Source organism: Lagenorhynchus albirostris, chromosome 17 (genome assembly GCF_949774975.1).
Source record: "Lagenorhynchus albirostris chromosome 17, mLagAlb1.1, whole genome shotgun sequence".
NCBI classification, from domain to species: Eukaryota; Metazoa; Chordata; class Mammalia; order Artiodactyla; family Delphinidae; genus Lagenorhynchus; species Lagenorhynchus albirostris.
In genome coordinates this window covers 44,974,795-44,994,351 of record NC_083111.1, presented here as the reverse complement: position 1 = coordinate 44,994,351, position 19,557 = coordinate 44,974,795, and the positions used below count along the sequence as shown (strand labels likewise).

The window sequence follows — 19,557 nt, the reverse complement described above, 5'->3', positions numbered from 1 at the left end:
AATGAGACAACAGAAACAGAAAAACACACAGCACATGAAGGAGCAAGATAAAAACCCACCAGACCTAAAAACTGAAGAGGAAATAGGCAGTCTACCTGAAAAAGAATTCAGAATAATGATAGTACAGATGATCCAAAATCATGGAAATAGAATAGAGAAAATGCAAGAAACGTTTAACAAGGACCTAAAAGAACTAAAGAGGAAACAAGCAATGATAACCAACACAATAAATGAAATGAAAAATACTGTAGATGGGATCAATAGCAGAATAACAGAGGCAGAAGAACAGATAAGTGACCTGGAAGATAAAATAGTGGAAATAACTACTGCAGAGCAGAATAAAGAAAAAAGAATGAAAAGAACTGAGGACAGTCTCAGAGACCTCTGGGGCAACATTAAACGCACCGACATTCGAATATAGGGGTTCCATAAGAAGAAGAGAAAAAGAAAGGGACTGAGAAAATATTTGAAGAGATTATAGTTGAAAACTTCCCAAATATGGGAAAGGAAATAGTTAATCAAGTCCAGGAAGCACAGAGGGTCCCATACAGGATAAATCCGAGGAGAAATACGCCAAGACACATATTAATCAAACTGTCAAAAATTAAATACAAAGAAGACATATTAAAAGCAGCAAAGGAAATACAACAAATACACACAAGGGAATCCCCATAAGGTTAACAGCTGATCTTTCAGCAGAAACTCTGCGAGCCAGAAGGGACTGGCAGGACATATTTAAAGTGATGAAGGAGAAAAACCTGCAACCAAGATTACTCTACCCAGCAAGGATCTCATTCAGATTTGACAGAGAAATTAAAACCTTTACAGAGAAGCAAAAGCTGAGAGAGTTCAGCACCACCAAACCAGCTCTACAACAACTGCTAAAGGAACTTCTCTAGGCAAGAAACACAAGAGAAGGAAAAGACCTACAATAACGAACCCAAAACAATCAAGAAAATGGGAATAGGAACATACATATCGATAATTACCTTAAATGTAAATGGAATAAATGCTTCCACCAGAAGACACAGATTGGCTGAGTAGATACAAAAACAAGACCCATATATTTGCTGTCTACAAGAGACCCGCTTCAGACCTAGAGACACATACAGACTGAAAGTAAGCGGATGGAAAAAGATATTTCATGCAAATGGAAACCAAAAGAAAGCTGGAGTAGCAATTCTCATATCAGACAAAATAGACTTTAAAATAAAGACTATTGTAAGAGACAAAGAAGGACACTACATAATGATCAAGGGATCGATCCAAGAAGAAGATATAACAATTGTAAATACTTATGCACCCAACATAGGAGCACCTCAATACATAAGGCAAATTCTAACAGCCATAAAAGGGAAAATTGACAGTAACACATTCATAGTAGGGGACTTTAACACCCCACTTTCACCAATGGACACATTATCCAAAATGAAAATAAATAAGGAAACACAAGTTTTAAATGATACATTAAACAAGATGGACTTAACTGATATTTATAGGACATTCCATCCAAAAACAACAGAATACACATTTTTCTCAAGTGCTCATGGAACATTCTCCAGAATACATCATATCTTGGGTCACAAATCAAGCCTTGGTAAACTTAAGAAAACTGAAATTATATCAAGTATCGTTACTGACCACAATGCTATGAGACTAGGTATCAATTACTGGAAAACATCTGTAAAAAATACAAACACATGGAGGCTAAACAATACACTACTTAATAACGAAGTGATCACTGAAGAAATCAAAGAGGAAATCAAAAAATAGCTAGAAACAAATGACAATGCAGACACGATGACCCAAAACCTATAGAATGCAGCAAAAGCAATTCCAAGAGGGAAGTTTATAGCAATAAAATCCTACCTTAAGAAACAGGAAACATCTTGAATAAACAACCTAACCTTGCACCTAAATCAATTAGAGAAAGAAGAACAAAAACACCCCCAAGTTAGCAGAAGGAAAGAAATCATAAATATCAGATCAGAAATAAATGAAAAAGAAATGAAGGAAAAAATAGCAAAGATCAATAAAACTAAAAGCTGGTTCTTTGAGAAGATAAACAAAATTAATAAACCATTAGCCAGACTCATTAAGAAAGAAACGGAGAAGACTCAAATCAATAGAATTAGAAATGAAAAAGAAGTAAAAACTGACACTGCAGAAATACAAAAGATCATGAGAGATTACTACAAGCAACTCTATGCCAATAAAATGGACAACCTGGAAGAAATGGACACATTCTTAGAAATGCACAACCTGTCAAGACTGAATCAGGAAGAAATAGAAAATATGAAAAGACCAATCACAAGCAATGAAATTGAAACTGTGATTAAAAATCTTCCAACAAACAAAAGCCCAGGACCAGATGGCTTCACAGGCGAATTCTATCAAACATGTAGAGAAGAGCTAACACCTATCCTTCTCAAACCCTTCCAAAATATAGCAGAGGGAGGAACACTCCCAAACTCATTCTATGAGGCCACCATCACCCTGATACCAAAACCAGACAAGGATGTCACAAAGAAAGAAAACTACAGGCCAATATCACTGATGAACATAGATGCAAAAATCCTCAACAAAATACTAGCAAACAGAATCCAACAGCACATTAAAAGGATCATACACCATGATCAAGTGGGGTTTATTCCAGTAATTTGAAGGATGCTTCAAATTACGCAAATCAATCAACGTGATACACCATATTAACAAATTGAATGAGAAAAACCATATGATCATCTCAATAGATGCAGAGAAAGCTTTCGACAAAATTCAACACCCATTTATGATAAAAACCCTGCAGAAAGTAGGCATAGAGGAAACTTTCCTCAGAATACTAAAGGCCATATATGACAAACCCACAGCCAACATCGTCCTCAAACTGAAAGCATTTCCACTAAGATCAGGAACAAGACAAGGTTGCCCACTCTCACCACTCTTATTCAACATAGTTTTGGAAGTTTTAGCCACAGCAGTCAGAGAAGAAAAGGAAATAAAAGGAATCCAAATCGGAAAAGAAGTAGTAAAGCTGTCACTGTTTGCAGATGACATTATACTATACATAGAGAATCCTAAAGATGCTACCAGAAAACTACTAGAGCTAATCAATGAATCTGGTAAAGTAGCAGGATACAAAATTAATGCACAGAAATCTCTGGCACTCCTATGCACTAATGATGAAAAATCTGAAATCAAGAAAATTCTCCCATTTACCATTGCAACAAAAAGAATAAAATATCTAGGAATAAACCTACCTAAGGAGACAAAAGACCTGTATGCAAAAAATTACAAGACACTGATGAAAGAAATTAAAGATGATACAAATAGATGGAGAGATATACCATGTTCTTGGATTGGAAGAATCAACATTGTGAAAATGACTCTACTACCCAAAGCAATCTACAGATTCAATGCAATCCCTATCAAACTACCACTGGCATTTTTCACAGAAGTAGAACAAAAAACTTCACAATTTATATGGAAACACAAAAGACCCCGAATAGCTAAAGCAATCTTGAGAACAAAAAACGGAGCTGGAGGAATCAGGCTCCCTGACTTCAGACTGTACTACAAAGCTACAGTAATCAAGACAGTATGGTATTGGCACAAAAACAGAAAGATAGATCAATGGAACAGGGTAGAAAGCCCGGAGATAAACCTACGCACATATGGTCATATTATCTTTGATAAAGGAGGCAGGAATGTACAGTGGAGAAAGGACAGCCTCTTCAATAAGTGGTGCTGGGAAAACTGGACAGGTACATGTAAAAGTATGAGATTAGATCACTCCCTAACACCATACACAAAAATAAGCTCAAAATGGATTAAAGACCTAAATGTAAGGCCAGAAACTATCAAACTCTTAGAGGAAAACATAGGCAGAACACTCTATGACATAAATCACAGCAAGATCCTTTTTGACCCACCTCCTAGAGAAATGGAAATAAAAACAAAAATAAACAAATGGGACCTAATGAAACTTCAAAGCTTTTGCACAGCAAAGGAAACCATAAACAAGACCAAAAGACAACCCTCAGAATGGGAGAAAATATTTGCAAATGAAGCAACTGACAAAGGATTAATCTCCCAAATTTATAAACAGCTCATGCAGCTTAATAACAAAAAAACAAACAACCCTATCTCAAAAATGGGCAGAAGACCTAAACAGACATTTCTCCAAAGAAAATATACAGACTGCCAACAAACACATGAAAGAATGCTCAACATCACTAATCATTAGAGAAATGCAAATCAAAACTACAATGAGATATCATCTCACACCAGTCAGAATGGCCATCATCAAAAAATCTAGAAACAATAAATGCTGGAGAGGGTGTGGAGAAAAGGGAACCCTCTTGCACTGTTGGTTGGAATGTAAATTGATACAGCCACTATGGAGAACAGTATGGAGGTTCCTTAAAAAACTACAAATAAAACTACCATATGACCCAGCAATCTCACTGCTGGGCATATACCCTGAGAAAACCATAATTCAAAAACAGTCATGTACCAAAATGTTCATTGCAGCTCTATTTTCAATAGCCCAGAGATGGAAACAACCTAAGTGTCCATTATCGGATGAATGGATAAAGAAGATGTGGCACATATATACAATGGAATATTACTCAGCCATAAAAAGAAACGAAATTGAGCTATTTGTAATGAGGTGGACAGACCTAGAGTCTGTCATACAGAGTGAAATAAGTCAGAAGGAGAGAGACAAATACCGTATGCTAACACATATATATGGAATTTAAGGAAAAAAAAAACTGTCATGAAGAACCTAGGGGTAAGACAGGAATAAAGACTGTGTCCTACTAGACCTACTAGAGAATGGACTTGAGGATATGGGGAGGGGGAAGGGTAAGGTGTGACAAAGCAAGAGAGAGGCATGGACATATATACACTACCAAACGTAAGGTAGGTAGCTAGTGGGAAGCAGCCGCATAGCACAGGGAGATCAGCTCAGTGCTTTGTGACCACCTGGAGTGGTGGGATAGGGAGGGTGGGAGGGAGGGAAACACTAAAGGGAAGAGATATGGGAACATATGTATATGTATAACTGATTCACTTTGTTATAAAGCAGAAACTAACACACCATTGTAAAGCAATTATACTCCAATAAAGATGTTAAAAAATAAAATAAAATAAAATACTGACAAATGCTGGCAAAAAAAGCACATACTTATGCAAATAGTTTTGGAATACCAACCTCTCCTATAACTTCCACATGTAAGTTTACTCTTTAAATTAACAAGTAAATATATGAAAATCAGATAGGCAAAACATACTAAAAACGTTAAGTTAGCAAATACAACAAATTGGATTATACAGTCATTCAGATCAACTGGCAAGAGATTCAAAATTAAGCCAAAAACAAACCTGGTTTTAGTCTACTATATGGTTCGTATTCATGTTCCAAGGCACAAACAATCATTTTTAAAATTCTATGTACTGCACTGCTATCCAAGCGAAAATCAAGAGGACCTATAACAAGGCTTTTGGTAGACTTTTCCTGAAGTGTTCCCAAATCTTCACTTTTCCCTGAAGAAAAGTCTTGTTGATTTGCAGAACCTACAAGAAGCCAAAATTATATTAATAGGTAAGCATCAATCAGATATACCAAATATATATTTTAATATTTCTCTTATCTTTTTAGCTTAGAGCTTAATGCCTTAAAACCAATTCTACATCAACTGGATACACAGAACCCTGCTGATCTATATTTTTCTTTATGTAGATGAGAAGGTATTATCAACAAAAAACAGTTGATTTGAAAAACAATTGATTCCTGTTATCTATTTAATGTTATAAGATGTGCTATAAATTGAAATGGTCATTCTTAAATATTATTCTCTAAAACCTAATTGGCCTATACCTAATAATTCTATACACAATACTATTAGGTTGACTGGGAAAGCAGACTCTCGAAGAAGTTACATTTTACTATTTTATCTTTGAAGTTACACGAAAAAATTGATTGCTTAAAGCTACATGTTCAAAGGTGCCTCGAGAGTTTTCTAATGACCATGGAAGTAAACAATAGGTATTACTCGCTTTGAACTTTTTCCAGAATAAAATCATTATGGCCATGCTCCACAGGGTGGAATCCAATTTCCCCAATCCCTTATCTGCCCATATGTCCACGAGGAACGAAGGATGTCTTCTAAAGAAAATCTTAGCACTACCTACAGGTATTTCTCCTTATCTAACCTGTCCACACCTTTGAGATTTGATTTTAATATACAAATTCACCATTTTAAGTGATAACATACAGTAAATTTTACTTAAGTCTTATGTTTATTCAAAAAAAAATAGGGAAGTAAACCTTTCCAGCATTTACTACCTTTAGAATCTAGGAAGGCCCAGTTAAACAAAAATTCTGTATCTACACCTTTTAGTAACTTTTTCAAAAATACATATCCTTCATTTCAAACAAAGGAGTCCAGTTCAATCTCTAGTCACAGTAGCAGAGACGAAAAAAATAATTAAATTTATTATTCATATATTCTTTTTTTAAAAAATTTTTTAATTTATTTATTTATTTTTGGCTGCGTTGGGTCTTCTGTGCTGCACGCAGGCTTTCTCTAGTTGCAGTGAGCGGGGGCTACTCCTCGTTGCAGTGCGCGGGCTTCTCATTGCGGTTGATTCTCTTGTGGAATATGGGTTCTAGGCGCACAGCCTTCAGTAGTTCTGGCACGCAGGCTCAGCAGTTGTGGCTCGCGGGCTCTAGAGCACAGGCTCAGTTGTGGCGCATGGGCTTAGTTGCTCTGTGGCATGTGGGATCTTCCCAGACCAGGGCTCGAACCTGTGTCCCCTGCATTGGCAGGCAGATTCTTAACCACTGCGCCACCAGGGAAGTCCTCATATATTCTTAACAAGATGACTACACACAGACTTAAATGTCACAAATAAAACATACAAAGTTAATCTTAAACATATTTTATGATATACATAAATAAGAGTCACATTATAAATTAGGTATAAATAACATACCATTAACATAAAAAAATGCTACTTTCCATAGCTAAACCAGACATTTCTAGAGTTACCCGTTAGGATGAGGTAGTTTGAAGATAACCAGAAGGACTCTGGTTGCAAATCAAAATATTCAAAGACAAGGAAAATATCCTGCTTTGAGTCCTATAGAGGCTATTAGGCTTCTTTAAAAAATGTCAATTTACAAGAAGACCCTTCTTTTAGACATCAGATTGTCTCTAAAACAATAGAAGTCTAGAGGCTTCTATTCTTTTTTTCAGATAATGCAACTTGAATATAATGCCAGTAGCTTATCTAAAATGTAAAACTGTGACTGGCTTTTAGCTACATCTTTTCAGCAAGGTATTTACTTGTGCTCACCCTCAATAAGTTTGGTCACTCCAGACCCCTGAATGTTTGCCTATTCTTATTAAGAGTCAAGACAATATCAAGTTAGCCTAATTAAAATGAAGGACTTGCCAGTCTCTCCAGGAGAGCCAGAGGTAAAAGAACCTGTACTGCCTACATCTGCCCATACCTTTATACCTATTAATAGAAAATGATTCTTCTCCCTATGTGAAGAGGAATCTGCAAGCTACAAAAACAACTCCACCAACCATCTGTGCCAGTGCACAAGGAACTCTACTTTCATTCGTGAGAACTATATATCCCTACATGTCTTCTTTTACTAGAAATTCACCTACTTTCTTTCCCCAGTGGTTCTCATTAAAGTTTGCTTGTATTTAACTTATACCTTATGAGTCTGAGTCTCTGTATAAAACCCATCCTTTAAAGAAAAAAAGTAGCACTAACCCAGGAACTAGAAAATTAATCCTTAAATAGAATAATTTAGGAAACACAAATGCTTCTACTCCAACATTCCCCTAAATTAACACCAACACTCTCCCAAGACATCTGGATTCAAAAGGGTAATGAACCATGATGCCTGTCTCTCATCCTTTTCCTCAATCCAATAACTAAATAGTTTCAATTTTATCTCTATGTCTCTAAAATATTCCTGTTGTTTTCAGCTATCTACTTTAGATCCATAAAAACATTTGCAATAACTTCTTAAATAAAAAAGACTAAAAGTTACAACAATAATATTTAAAGTTATATTAATAAGAAATAATTTAGTTTCTAAAACAGTGAGTGCTTTCAAGTAGCAAAACAAAAATGAATTATCAGAATGCTTATTAATATCAAGCAGCAGCACAAGAAACTTACTAACCGAATTTTTATTTATGTCATTTTATAATGTGAGTAAAGTACTACGACATCATTTATCACAACAAAAATAAATAATACAAGCTCTTTTTCTCACTGCATTTACTAGTTTTTTACATTAAGTCAATACTATCATGAACTTACTTAAAGCACACCAATCAAATCTGCTTTCCAAATTTCAGAATCCACTACAAACTTTGTAAAATTATTAGTTTAATATGCATTTAGATACCTAAGATAAAATTTAGGGCACTTTTTGATAACTTGGACTACAGAAACAAATAAATGTCATCACAACAAACCAAGAATTTTAAATAAAATATTTCTTGGAAGAATTCAAAATTAACCTCTTTTAACAATTCAAAATACTTTTCTTAGGTTTATAAATACTGAAAATTCCACAAATTTCTTGTTTCAAGTAATCCAAGAAAGAAGAAAATCTGAACACGGTAGTTATCAATGCAAGCTGTAGAGTTTAAACTAGCTGGGTTCAAATTCCACATAATAGGTGTGTGATCTTGGCCAAGTTACAAAACCTGTATAGGACTGGCTGTTTCGTCATATGGAAAATGAGGATATTGTTATTGACTTATAGGGTTATTATGAAGATTAAGTTAGCTGCTACATGTAAAACACTCAGAAGAGTGCCTTACATTTAAAACCATTCAATAAATATTAGCCATTATCACCATCACTATATTATCAGTGAATATAGATTCACAATGAGAAACACACATATAAAAGCAGCTACCAAAAAGCAGGCAAAGAACAAGCAAACAGATTACTGGGTGAATGAATGAACACATTTTTAATGAACATGTGACATTCACAAGTTAAATTAACTGTGGAATCTTATTATTTACTCAAAAAAATTATCTGCTTGCACAGCTGAGAAAGTATCTGTGTAAGCAGTAAACCAAAAGCAAGAAAATGATTACCACAAGCCTAAGAAGAGCAGTTTCTTCCAATGAGGGAGGGAAAAGACTGTGATGGAAAAGGAACACACAGGAGACCAGCAATGTTGACACTGTCCTGTTTCTTGGCTTGTGTGAGGAATACACAGGTGTTTCTATTTCTTTGCTATTCTGTACGTAAATGTATAGAACTTTTTTGTTTGTATGTTATGATCTAACATTTTGGTTAAAAAAAGTTAAAGACTAAGATATCTATACAAAAATGCACAATATTCACAGGAATGGAATATGTGAAAAATTCAAAAAGTAGAAAACTACCAGCTTCTAAGGCAGAAAATATATAAGCACCCTAGCAAATATAAATCATGTTTCAATCTTTTAAAAACTTCAGAAACAAATATATACAAATAAAATTTTCAGTGAGAGGTTTCCTTTACCTGATAGGCAGACTACTTTGTACTCCACCTCACAAAATACCAAATTCACAGCTCATGTGTAAGACATCATACTAAACAAGAGGAAACCTACCAGCTTACATTTGGCAACTACAACACAATAAAAATTTGCAAAGTCCTTAGAACACAGACTTCTGAATTGTACTTTCATATGCAGGTATCCCTTGCTTTTCAAAAGTTAGCTTTAGGCCATTTCACTTTTACAAAAGATCTGTTTCCGTAACCAAAATAAATGTGAAGAGAATATTCACTTTTACAACAAAAAGGTGAAAACAGCATTCACCACTTGTTTTGCAGTGAAACATTACAGAGGCAGCGCACACCACTAGCGTCTAGAGTGGCACCAGCAAACTCCTTCCCCAGGAACTATACTCAGAATCTCAATATCAAGCCACCACAGCTTTGAACTGTGTCTTTGAGCATACGCGCTTTTCTCAATTTATTTGGCACATCAGTTAACAAGATCTGTCCTAAGGTAACAGCTTCTTCACTTTACACCATTTCAGATTACCAAAGGTTTCATACGAATGCTGTAGTGGAGGAAACCTAATACATATAATTGACTCCTGAGCATCTCTACCAATGTCCACGGGTACCTCACAACACATCTTTTGTGAGTTGAGGGGGAAGATGGCGGAAGACTAAGACGCAGAGATCACCTTTCTCCCCACAGATACATCAGACATACATCTACACATGGAACAACTCCTACAGAACACCCACTGAACGCTGGCAGAAGACCTCAGACCTCCCAAAAGGCAAGAAACTCCCCACGTACGTGGGTAGGGCAAAAGAAAAAACAGAGACAAAAGAATAGGGACGGGACCTGCACCGGTGGGAGGGAGCTGTGAAGGAGGCAAGGTTTCCACACACTAGAAACCCCTTCATGAGCGGAGACTGCGTGTGGCAGAGGGGGAAGCTTCGGAGCCACGGAGGAGAGTGCAGCCACAGGGATGCGGAGGGCAAAGACGAGAGATGCCCGCACAGAGGATCGCTGCCAACCAGCACTCACCAGCCCGAGAGGCTTGTCTGCTCACCCACCACGGCGGGCGGGACTGGGAGCTGAGGCTTGGGCTTCGGTTGGAGCGCAGGGAGAGGACTGGGGCTGGCGGCGTGAACACAGCCTGAAGAGGGTAGTGCACCACGGCTAGCCGGGAGGGAGTCCGAGGAAAAGTCTGGACCTGCCAAAGAGTCAAAACACTTTTTCTTCCCTCTTTGTTTCTTGGTGCGCAAGGAGAGGGGATTAAAAGCGCTACTTAAAGGAGCTCCGGAGACCAGCGCAAGCCACGGATAACAGCGCAGACTCCAGAGATGGGTATGAGACGCTAAGGCTGCTGCTGCCGCCACCAAGAAGCCTGTGTGCGAGCACAGGGCATTATCCACACCTCCCCTCCCGGGAGCCCGTGCAGCCGGCCACAGCCAGGGTCCCAGGATCCAGGGACAACTTCCCCAGGAGAACTCACAGAGTGCCTCAGGCTGGTGCAACATCACGCAGGCCTCTGCCGCCGCAGGCTTCGCCCTGCACTCCATGCCCCTCCCTCCCTGTGGCCTGAGTGAGCCAGAGCCCCCGAAACAGCGGCTCCTTTAACCCAGTCCTGTCTGAGAGAAGAACAGACGCCCTCCGGCAACCTACACGCAGAGGCGGGGCCAAATCCAAAGCTGAACCCCTGGAGCTGTGCGAACAAACAAGAGAAAGGGCAATCTCTCCCAGCAGCCTCAGGACCAGCAGATTAAATCTCCACAATCAATTTGATGTACCCTGAAATTCTGGAATACCTGAATAGACAACGAATCATCCCAAATTGAGGAGGTGGACTTTGGGAGCAAGAAATATTATTTTTTCCCCTTTTCCTCTTTTTGTGAGTGTATATGAGTTTGCTTCTGTGTGAGATTTTGTCTGTATAGCTTTGCTTTCACCATTTGTCCTAGGGTTCTGTCCGTCCGTTTTTTTCTTTTGTTTTGTTTTTTACTTTTAAAAAAATTTTTCTTATTATTTTTTATTTTAATAACTTTATTTTATTTTATCTAACTTTATTTTATTTTACTTTATCCTCTTTCTTTCTTTCTACTTTTTCTCCCTCTTATTCTGAGCCGTGTGGTTGAAAGGCTCTTGGTGCTGCAGCCAGGAGTCAGTGCTGTGCCTCTGAGGTGGGAGAGCCAACTTCACGACACTGGTCCACAAGAGACCTCCCACCTCCACATAATATTCAAATGGCGAAAATCTCCCAGAGATTTCCATCTCAACACCAGCACCCAGCTTCACTCAACGACCAGCAAGCTACAGTGCTGGACACCCTATGCCAAACAACTAGCAAGACAGGAACACAATCCCACCCATTAGCAAAGAGGCTGCCTAAAATCATAAGGCCACAGACACCCCAAAACACACCACCAGACGTGGACCTGCCCACCAGAAAGACAAAATCCAGCCTCATCCACCAGAACACAGGCACTAGTCCCCACTACCAGGAAGCCTACACAACCCACTGAACCAACTTTAGCGACTGGGGACAGACACCAAAAACAACGGGAACTACGAACCTGCGGCCTGCTAAAAGGAGACCCCAAACACAGTAAGATAAGCAAAATGAGAAGACACAAAAACACACAACAGATGAAGGAGCAAGATGAAAATCCATCAGACCTAACAAATGAAGAGGAAATTGGCAGTCTACCTGAAAAAGAATTCAGAATAACGATAGTAAAGATGATCCAAAATCTTGGAAATAGAATAGAAAAAATGCAAGAAACATTTAACAAGGACCTAGAAGAACTAAAGAGGAAACAAGCAATGATAACCAACACAACAAATGAAATGAAAAATACTCTAGATGGGATCAATAGCAGAATAACTGAGGCAGAAGAACGGATAAGTGACCTGGAAGATAAAATACTAGGAATAACTACTGCAGAGCAGAATAAAGAATGAAAAGAACCGAGGAGAGTCTCAGAGACCTCTGGGACAACAATAAACGCACCAACATTCGAATTATACGGGTCCCAAAAGAAGAAAAGAAAAAGAAAGGGACTGAGAAAATATTTGAAGAGATTATAGTTGAAAACTTCCCTAATATGGGAAAGGAAATAGTTAACCAAATCCAGGAAGCACAGAGAGTCCCATACAGGATAAATCCAAGGAGAAACATGCCAACACATATTAATCAAACTGTCAAAAAATAAATACAAAGAAAACATATTAAAAGCAGCAAGGGAAAAACAACAAATAACACACAAGGGAATCCCAATAAGATTAACAGCTGATCTTTCAGCAGAAACTCCGCAAGCCAGAAGGGACTGGCAGGACATATTTAACCTCATGAAGGAGAAAAACCTGCAACCAAGATTACTCTACCCAGCAAGGATCTCATTCAGATTTGACAGAGAAATTAAAACCTTTACAGACAAGCGTAAGCTGAGAGCGTTCAGCACCACCAAACCAGCTCTACAACAACTGCTAAAGGAACTTCTCTAGGCAGGAAACACAAGAGAAGGAAAAGACCTACAATAACAAACCCAAAACAATTAAGAAAACGGGAATAGGAACATACATATTGATAATTACCTTAAATGTAAATGGATTAAATGCTCCCACCAAAAGACACAGACTGGCTGAATGGATACAAAAACAAGACCCATATATATGCTGTCGACAAGAGACCCACCTCAGACCTACGGACACATACAGACTGAAAGTGAGGGGATGGAAAAAGATATTCCATGTAAATGGAACAAAAAGAAAGCTGGAGTAACATTTCTCGTATCAGACAAAACAGACTTTAAAACAAAGACTATTAGAAGAGACAAAGAAGGACACTACATAATGCTCAAGGGATCGATCCAAGAAGAAGATATAACAATTGTAAATACTTATGCACCCAACATAGGAGCACCTCAATACATAAGGAAAATACTAACAGCCATAAAAGGGGAAATCAACAGTAACACATTCATAGTAGGGGACTTTAACACCCCAGTTTCACGAATGGACAGATCATACAAAATGAAAATAAATAAGGAAACACAAGCTTCAAATGACACATTAAAGAAGATGGACTTAATTGATATTTATAGGACATTCCACCCAAAAACAACAGAATACACATTTTTCTCAAGTGCTCATGGAACATTCTCCAGAATACATCATATCTTGGGTCACAAATCAAGCCTTGGTAAACTTAAGATAACTGAAATCGTATCAAGTATCTTTTCCGACCACAACACTATGAGACTAGGTATCAATTACAGGAAAAGATCTGTAAAAAATACAAGCACATGGAGCCTAAACAATACACTACTTAATAACGAAGTGATCACTGAAGAAATCAAAGAGGAAATCAAAAAATAGCTAGAAACAAATGACAATGCAGACACAATGACCCAAAACCTATGGGATGCAGCAAAAGCAGTTCTAAGAGGGAAGTTTATAGCAATAAATCCTACCTTAAGAAACAGGAAACATCTTGAATAAACAACCTAACCTTGCACCTAAATCAATTAGAGAAAGAAGAACAAAAAAACCCCCAAGTTAGCAGAAGGAATGAAATCATAAAAATCAGATCAGAGATAAATGAAAAAGAAATGAAGGAAACGATAGCAAAGATCAATAAAACTAAAAGCTGGTTCTTTGAGAAGATAAACAAAATTAATAAACCATTAGCCAGACTCATTAAGGAAAAAAGGGAGAAGACTCAAATCAATAGAATTAGAAATGAAAAAGAAGTAAAAACTGACACTGCAGAAATACAAAAGATCATGAGAGATTACTACAAGCAACTCTATGCCAATAAAATGGACAACCTGGAAGAAATGGACACATTCTTAGAAATGCACAACCTGTCAAGACTGAATCAGGAAGAAATAGAAAATATGAAAAGACCAATCACAAGCAATGAAATTGAAACTGTGATTAAAAATCTTCCAACAAACAAAAGCCCAGGACCAGATGGCTTCACAGGCGAATTCTATCAAACATGTAGAGAAGAGCTAACACCTATCCTTCTCAAACCCTTCCAAAATATAGCAGAGGGAGGAACACTCCCAAACTCATTCTATGAGGCCACCATCACCCTGATACCAAAACCAGACAAGGATGTCACAAAGAAAGAAAACTACAGGCCAATATCACTGATGAACATAGATGCAAAAATCCTCAACAAAATACTAGCAAACAGAATCCAACAGCACATTAAAAGGATCATACACCATGATCAAGTGGGGTTTATTCCAGTAATTTGAAGGATGCTTCAAATTACGCAAATCAATCAACGTGATACACCATATTAACAAATTGAATGAGAAAAACCATATGATCATCTCAATAGATGCAGAGAAAGCTTTCGACAAAATTCAACACCCATTTATGATAAAAACCCTGCAGAAAGTAGGCATAGAGTGAACTTTCCTCAACATAATAAAGGCCATGTATGACAAACCCACAGCCAACATTGTCCTCAATGGTGAAAAACTGAAAGCATTTCCACTAAGATCAGGAACAAGACAAGGTTGCCCACTCTCACCACTCTTATTCAACATAGTTTTGGAAGTTTTAGCCACAGCAGTCAGAGAAGAAAAAGAAATAAAAGGAATCCAAATCGGAAAAGAAGTAAAGCTGTCACTGTTTGCAGATGACATGGTACTACACATAGAGAATCCTAAAGATGCTACCAGAAAACTACTAGAGCTAATCAATGAATCTGGTAAAGTAGCAGGATACAAAATTAATGCACAGAAATCTCTGGCACTCCTATGCACTAATGATGAAAAATCTGAAATCAAGAAAATTCTCCCATTTACCATTGCAACAAAAAGAATAAAATATCTAGGAATAAACCTACCTAAGGAGACAAAAGACCTGTATGCAAAAAATTACAAGACACTGATGAAAGAAATTAAAGATGATACAAATAGATGGAGAGATATACCATGTTCTTGGATTGGAAGAATCAACATTGTGAAAATGACTCTACTACCCAAAGCAATCTACAGATTCAATGCAATTCCTATCAAACTACCACTGGCATTTTTCACAGAACTAAAACAAAAAACTTCACAATTTGTATGGAAACACAGAAGACCCCGAATAGCCAAAGCAATCTTAAGAACGAAAAACGGAGCTGGAGGAATCAGGCTCCCTGACTTCAGAGTATACTACAAAGCTACAGTAATCAAGACAGTATGGTACCGGCACAAAAACAGAAAGATAGATCAATGGAACAGGATAGAAAGCCCAGAGATAAACCCACGCACATATGGTCACCTTATCTTTGATAAAGGAGGCAGGAATGTACAGTGGAGAAAGGACATCCTCTTCAATAAGTGGTGCTGGGAAAACTGGACAGGTACATGTAAAAGTATGAGATTAGAACACTCCCTAACACCATACACAAAAATAAGCTCAAAATGGATTAAAGACCTAAATGTAAGGCCAGAAACTATCAAACTCTTAGAGGAAAACAAAGGCAGAACACTCTATGACATAAATCACAGCAAGATCCTTTTTGACCCACCTCCTAGAGAAATGGAAATAAAAACAAAAATAAACAAATGGGACCTAATGAAACTTAAAAGGTTTTGCACAGCAAAGGAAACCATAAACAAGACCAAAAGACAACCCTCAGAATGGGAGAAAATATTTGCAAATGAAGCAACTGACAAAGGATTAATCTCCAAAATTTACAAGCAGCTCATGCAGTTCAATAACAAAAAAACAAACAATCCAATCCAAAAATGGGCAGAAGACCTAAATAGACATTTCTCCAAAGAAGATATACAGATTGCCAACAAACACATGAAAGAATGCTCAACATCATTAATCATTAGAGAAATGCAAATCAAAACTACAATGAGGGCTTCCCTGGTGGTGCAGTGGTTGGGAGTCCGCCTGCCGATGCAGGGGACATGGGTTTGTGCCCCGGTCTGGGAGGATCCCGCATGCCACAGAGTGGTTGGGCCCGTGAGCCACGGCCACTGGGCCTGCGCGTCTGTAGCCTGTGCTCCGCAACGGGAGAGGCCCACGTACCGCAAAAAAAAAAAAAAAATTCAATGAGATATCATCTCACACCGGTCAGAATGGCCATCATCAAAAAATCTAGAAACATGGGCTTCCCTGGTGGCGCAGTAGTTGAGAGTCCACCTGCTGATGCAGGGGACACAGGTTCGTGCCCCAGTCTGGGAAGATCCCACATGCCGCAGAGCGGTTGGGCCCGTGAGCCATGGCCGCTGAGCCTGCGCGTCCAGAGCCTGTGTTCCGCAACAGGAGAGGCCACAACAGTGAGAGACCCACGTACCGCAAGAAAAAAAAAAAAAAATCTAGAAACAATAAATGCTGGAGAGGGTGTGGAGAAAAGGGAACACTCTTGCACTACTGGTGGGAATGTGAATTGGTACAGCCACTATGGAGAACAGTATGGAGGTTCCTTAAAAAACTATGAATAGGAACTACCATATGACCCAGCAATCCCACTACTGGGCATATGCCCTGAGAAAACCATAATTCAAAGAGTCATGTACCAAAATGTTCATTGCAGCTCTATTTACAATAGCCAGGACATGGAAGCAACCTAAGTGTCCATCATCGGATGAATGGATAAAGAAGATGTGGCACATATATACAATGGAGTATTACTCTGTCATAAAAAGAAACGAAATTGAGTTATTTGTAGTGAGGTGAATGTACCTAGAGTGTGTCATACAGAGTGAAGTAAGTCAGAAAGAGAAAGACAAATACTGTATGCTAACACATATATATGGAATCTAAGAAAAAAAATGTCATGAAGAACCTAGTGGTAAGATGGGAATAAAGACACAGACCTACTAGAGAATGGACTTGAGGATATAGGGAGGGGGAAGGGTAAGCTGTGATAAAGTGAGGGAGTGGCATGGACATATATACACTACCAAACGTAAAATAGATAGCCAGTGCAAAGCAGCCACATAGCACAGGGAGATCAGCTCGGTGCTTTGTGACCACCTAGAGGGGTGGGATAGGGAGGCTGGGAGGGAGGGAGACGCAAGAGGGAAGAGATATGGGAACATATGTATATGTATAACTGATTCAGTTTGTTATAAAGCAGAAACTAAGACACCATCGTTAAGCAATTGTACTCCAATAAAGATGTTAAAAAAAAAAAAACACCACATCTTTTCCTCCGGAAATCTTCCTTTTGTGTCTCTATCTTCCTTGGTGGTTATCATTATCTACAAAGTAACTCAACAGCAAAATCTGATCAACTATTTGAATTTTTTTTTTAAATAAAGCAATGCGAAGGCAGTGAAGATTTTAAGCACAGAATTAAGCCAGTCTGATTGCAGTATAGATTATAGGAGGGCAAGAGTGGAAGGAGAAAGCCAGTAAAAAAGCTATTAGAATCTAGATGATAACAGATTGGATGAGAGCATTAATGGTGAAGCTTAAGAAAAGACAGATTCTAGATAGATTCTAGAGATAAAATTTGACAAAATGCACTGATGGGTTGGATGCCAGGAGAGAAGTGTGTCAAGATTCCCAGATTTCCAGCTTGTGCAATTAGAAGACAGTAGAAAAATTTTCCAGTAAGAGAACACTGAAAATAGGGGAGAAGTAGTGGGTAGTCATGAGGGTTTTAATAATTCAATTTCAACATATTCAGTTTTGAGATATTTGTGAGACACAGAAGTAAAAATGTCAAGTGTGCACTGGATATATTTAATTCTAAATCTGAAAGAATAAGTTTGGACTAAAAATACAAATATGGACACCAATAACATATAGAAGGTACTCAAATCCATGAAAAAGAATAAGATTACTTCAGGAAGATTTTAGGGAAAGAAGTGAATCCAGGTTTGACCAATGAGAACACCAACATTTAGAAATCCATTTTGAAAGCAGGAAGTAGAAAATTACAGTTCTTTCCTTCTGTTTTCATCTAACAAACTTAACGATCCTTCAACATCAACTCCTCTGTGAAGTCTTCAACCCCACAGACAAAGGTAGTCCCCTTCTCACCTGGACCTCTTTTAGCTGTCTGTTTACATTACTGTCCTTAACATGCTATATTAGAATCACTTATTTAAGTGCATGAACACTACCTATTGGTTTCTTGAGAAATGCTTTGGTCTTCTTTGCATTCACAATATCTAACTCATCACCTGAAACAAGGAAATCATTTATTGAAATATGAAAAATTAACCAAAAAATGGTGACCCTATATTGACTAAGTTTTCAATATGAAAAAGGCTGGAATGATAAGCACAACATAGTATAGTTAAATTTCTGAAATCATTTGATTACTAAAATGAAACACATAATAAAATAATAAAAGACTGTCCGTAGTTTCTAGAAGAATATATTTCTACTTTTCTGTTTGAAACAACAAACTCTTTTTTTAATAAAAAGATCTATATAACCTTCAAAATATATTTAATACAGAAAAGGAAATGTTTATGCTCTTTGACAACTTAATATGAAATTTGATGTATCAAAATTTTTAATATTTGGTACATATTAGAACTAATTCTAGTTGATTATATAAAAATCTTTTCAATCAGCTGCACAAAGAAAGGACTAAAAATGTTAAGAATCTAAGAAAATTCTAACATGACATTAAAATTAAACCACTCCACAAAGTAACAGAAGGTAACTCTGATGTAACAGAGTACAATCAGTCAAGGACCAATTGTTTCTGAAGAAGTCTTTGTTTCTGTTGTTCAAGGAAAAGCAAATATAAAGGAAAGAAACCAGTACCTTTGCCACTGGTGTTCTCCATTGTATACAGGTAATCCATGTAAAAAGCCCCAAACCTTTGCATTCCAGCTATCTCAGTGTATGTCTCCTGCCAACAAAGCAAAGCAAACAGAACATACATTGTATAGAACAGACTTTTGAGTTTAAAACCTGAAAGATCAAGAATTAGACACATATCCTTATGGAGAATGTGTACCAACTCAAAGGATTACCAAAACAGAAAGAAGAACAGAGGTTACACAAAGAATTGGCTTCTAAA

At 37.6% G+C, this 19,557-nt stretch overlaps 1 protein-coding gene across 12 annotated transcripts in view; it reads right to left on the bottom strand.

Annotated features, from left to right (window-relative positions):
• VPS13B (vacuolar protein sorting 13 homolog B) overlaps positions 1-19,557 on the bottom strand; it is a 793,535-nt gene that overhangs the window by 695,695 nt on the left and 78,283 nt on the right. For 11 of the 12 annotated variants that reach the window (XM_060128467.1, XM_060128455.1, XM_060128456.1 and 8 more), the window contains exons 12-13: positions 19,299-19,386; positions 5,386-5,577 (exon numbers count right to left, since the gene is read on the bottom strand). In XM_060128467.1, the coding sequence (XP_059984450.1) occupies positions 5,386-5,577; positions 19,299-19,386 (280 nt within the window). Of the gene's footprint in view, positions 1-5,385; positions 5,578-18,424; positions 18,704-19,298; positions 19,387-19,557 lie in introns of those variants that run through there. The other variant, XM_060128466.1, reaches the window with a different exon arrangement.